A 3,835-nucleotide genomic window follows, 5' to 3' on the forward strand; every position below is an offset into this window, starting at 1 on the left:
CATATCGCTTGAGCCCACCATGGAGAAGGTGACAGAAAAGTGGGCCATCTGATGACCAAAAAGTATGAACGTACAGCATCTGCCCCTCGGACAACGCCAACTATTGGTGTAGAAAGTGACCAACACATAAATATTTGTAGTTTTGCTGTATGTTGTGATCGGTGGTGGCCTAGCACTCAATGATACAAGGTTTATACTGGTTCAGGCAACGTGCCTTACGTCTAGTTTGAGTCGATCGGTGACTTTATTCCTAAGTCTAGGTGCTCGAAGTTTGCTGTGGGGTTACAAACAGAAGGGAGAAAGATGGGGGATACAAGAGGTCCGATCGGACTCTGGTCTGGAGGGCCGAGATTGATGGGAGCTCCACTATGTGCTAAGTGTTTGAGCATATGCTCAGGGTTTGAACCTAGTGGTTCTGCTGTTGTGTGCTAGTGAGCTGATCGATCGCCCCGTTGGGAGAGAGCGCATCCCATTTTATAGATGAAGGGGATGGCCTTACAAGTGAGAGGGAGATAGTGTACATATGCTGAGTCTTGTTGCCCACGCCATCGGGTACAAGATGATTATAGGCACCCATAACACTATTGATGTCAGATGCATGTAGGAGGTTGCGTCATCTTCTTCTGGTATGGCAGACGTCGGTGCCTGCCATACTGCTGATGCTCAGAGGCATGCAAGGGTTTTACCGTGCTCGTCCGGTATGGCAGTTGTTGCGGGCACCCACAACACTATAGGGCAAATGTCGGCGCCCACAACACTGTTCTAACATGCTTGGAAGGTTGCAGTCATGTTGGTATTGTCCTGTAGGTATACAGGGTATGGTCCTCGATCTTGCGGTTTGACTTGAGTACCCTACCTTATTTGCTTCGTATGTTTCCTGATCCTCATGAAGCGGGCATCCCTAGTCGGTTGGTTCCAGTTGGCTCCGACTGCGTCGGTCGAAGAAGAGCTATAAGCAGGGGTTCAGTGTGTCCCTGGTTGGAGACGCAGTTCAGAGTTTGGAAGCGGCGTTCGGTCAGGCCTTCCAGTCGGAGAGGCGGGCCGGAGTCAGAAGCGAGCGTTATTCCTCTTTGGCCAGGAGCGAGCGATGTTCCTCCTTTACGGGGCCTTCTAGTCAGAGATTGGATCGCCCTTCTGGTCTATCATTTTTAGGTGTTTGGGCTGGCCCATGAGTTGCACGTCGTTCGCAACATCGTCTACTAGGTCGGGAATTTTATTGGGCAGCTGGTGCATGAGGGACCTCGGGTTTATGAACCCGACACTTGGATCCTTTCTCTCTCTCGCTCGTTTGTAACCCCTACTACAAACTTTCAGTGCTAGTAACACGAACAACAACGACGAACTAGACATAGGGACTTTCTGCACGAATAGTATAATCCTCATGTCCTCTAAGCACACCATCCGAGCCAGACGCGCAATACTAGAAATTTACTCGTCGGTGACAACAACTATGTTTAAAATGAAACTATATTTCATAACGAATTTTATAATATTTACTCTCTCTCTCTCTCCTAAAATCAACATGCACCTCGCTTTCAATGAGTTAAACCTTTTAAAGTTTCACCAAAAAATATATATAAATGTATTAATAATCTATCTTCTCCCTGGGATCTCAAAAAACTTGAAAGAGATCTTCGTGTGAAACTTTCAAGGCACATACGCGCATCCTGGGAACCCATGGGATCTCAAAAACTACCGATAGTAGGCCGGGGAAACTCATCGTGGGTATATCTAGCGCTTCTCCCGGCAGTGCAATGAGCTGCCTAACGTCGCTGATGCCGACATCATAGGAGCCTTCCTATCTAGGACCACCTGCAAGCCCTAGTTCATAAGCTAGGACATAAGGGCCTATGAACCACTAAGGAGCTCTTCGACATCGTCACCAGCCATGCCTCAGGCGAGGAGCCAGTCGAAGCGATCTTCGACCGTCTCAAGGGCTAGGCAAAGCGGGACGAGGATGCTGGCGAAGAGGCCTCCAACCGTCCCAGCAAAAAGAAGAGCAAGCAGCGGCACAAGGGCTCGCTCGTGGCCGCTACTGACCACAAGGGGGATCAAAAGCCCACCGAGGGCACCCCAGACCACTTTGAGAAGCTGCTCGAAGGACCATGTCCGAACCATGCTTTCCCCATCAAGAATCTATACAAGGACTATGGTATCATGAAGCGTTTCATATCCGGAGGCTCCAACAAGGGGGAGCATAGGAAGGACCCCAAGCCATCCGTGGATGGCATCGAGGGGAAGGACGGTGGCTTTTCGATGCTAGATGGCTATCTCATGATCTTTGGAGGGTCGGCAGCCTATGACTCCAAGCATCGCTAGAAGCTCACGCACCGCGAGGTCTATACGGCCACGCCTACCTTCCTCCGATGGTCAAAGGTTGCCATAACCTTTAATCGGACTGACCACCCGGAGAGCATCCCACAACCAGGGAGATATCCTCTCATGGTTGACCTGATCATCGGCATGAAGCGGCTCACCAAGGTACTGATGGATGGAGGCAGCAGCCTCAACATCATGTACACCGAAACACTCGATGCCATGGGCATCGACCGATCTCACATCCGACCGACCAGAGCGCTTTTCCACGGCATCATGCCTGGAAAGCAGTCCATGCCACTTGGGTAGATTGATCTGCCTATCACCTTTTGGGATCTGACCAATTATAGGACGGAGACTCTTACCTTCGAGGTGGTCGGGTTCCACGGAACCTACCACACCATCCTAGGACGTCCATGCTACGCGAAGTTCATGGCCATCCCCAACTACAACTATCTGAAGTTGAAGATGACCAGACCGTGCAGGGTCATCACCATCAGCAGCTCCTTCCAGCATGCCTACGAGTGCGAGGTCGAATGCTACGAACACATCGCCGCCAAGGAACTTGCGACCATCAGGAAGGAGGTCGCCAAAGAAGCACCCAACCCCAAGCGGTTGACCAGGTCTTTTGAACCTGTAGAGGGCGCCAAGGAGGTCCTCATAGACCCCAGTGGCTCCAAGGGCAAAGTGGTGCGCATTGGCACCACGCTTTCCTGTGAATAGGAAAGTGCGATCGTCGACTTCCTCGGTGCCAGCAGAGACATCTTTGCGTAGAAACCCTTGGACATGCCAGGCATTCCGAGAGAAGTCACCGAGCATGCCATGAAGATCGAGCTAGGCTCCACATTGGTGAAGCAATGTCTGTGTGGCATCGATGAGGAGAAGTGCAAAGCCATTGGCGAGGATATTGTTAAGCTTTTGGTGGCCATGTTCATCAAGGAAGTATACCACCCCCGAGTGGTTAGCCAATCCCGTTCTGGTTTGAAAAAAGAGTGGGAAATGGAGAATGTGTGTCGACTACATGGGTCTCAACGAAGCATGTCCAAAGGATCTATTTCCTTTACCACGCATAGACCAAGTAGTCGATTCAAACTCAGGGTGTGAAACCCTTTGCTTCCTTGATGCATACTCCGGGTACCATCAAATCGTGATGAAAGAGTCCGACCAGCTCATGACATCTTTCATCACCCCATTTGGATCATTCTGTTATGTCATGATGTTGTTCGGTCTAAAAAACGTGGGGGCTACGTAGCAGCGTTGTATCCACAAATGTTTTGGGGACCTCATCGGGCAAACCATTAAGGCCTACGTGGATGACAGTGTGGTCAAGGCCAAACGGGCTGACCAGGTCATAGCCGACCTAGAGCAAACCTTCACGAAACTCCGAGCAAATAGCATTAAGCTCAACCTCAAGAAATGTGTTTTTGGGGTCCCAAGGGGTATGCTAGTGGGTTTTATCATCTCTGAGCGTGGCATCAAAGCCAACCCAGAGAAGATCTCAGCTATCACAAGGATGGGC

At 50.4% G+C, this 3,835-nt stretch overlaps 1 protein-coding gene across 1 annotated transcript; it reads left to right on the top strand.

Moving 5' to 3' along the window:
• Positions 1-2,442: 2,442 nt before the first annotated feature.
• LOC136532475 (uncharacterized) lies at positions 2,443-3,039 on the top strand. Its single transcript, XM_066525067.1, has 2 exons — positions 2,443-2,516; positions 2,667-3,039. Exons 1-2 carry the CDS (start codon positions 2,443-2,445, stop codon positions 3,037-3,039), a joined length of 447 nt encoding a protein of 148 aa, XP_066381164.1.
• The last annotated feature ends 796 nt before the right edge of the window (positions 3,040-3,835 follow it).

Source organism: Miscanthus floridulus, unplaced genomic scaffold, assembly GCF_019320115.1.
Source record: "Miscanthus floridulus cultivar M001 unplaced genomic scaffold, ASM1932011v1 fs_631, whole genome shotgun sequence".
Classification (NCBI taxonomy): Eukaryota; Viridiplantae; Streptophyta; class Magnoliopsida; order Poales; family Poaceae; genus Miscanthus; species Miscanthus floridulus.

What these genes read in the sequence shown, in the direction of transcription:
- LOC136532475 (XM_066525067.1), top strand. Translation starts at nt 2,443, where the DNA reads ATGGTTGACCTGATCATCGGCATGAAGCGGCTCACCAAGGTACTGATG. An exon ending in GGCAGCAGCCTCAACATCAT is followed by an intron (nt 2,517 to 2,666) that starts GTACACCGAAAC and finishes GACCAATTATAG; the next exon opens with GACGGAGACTCTTACCTTCG.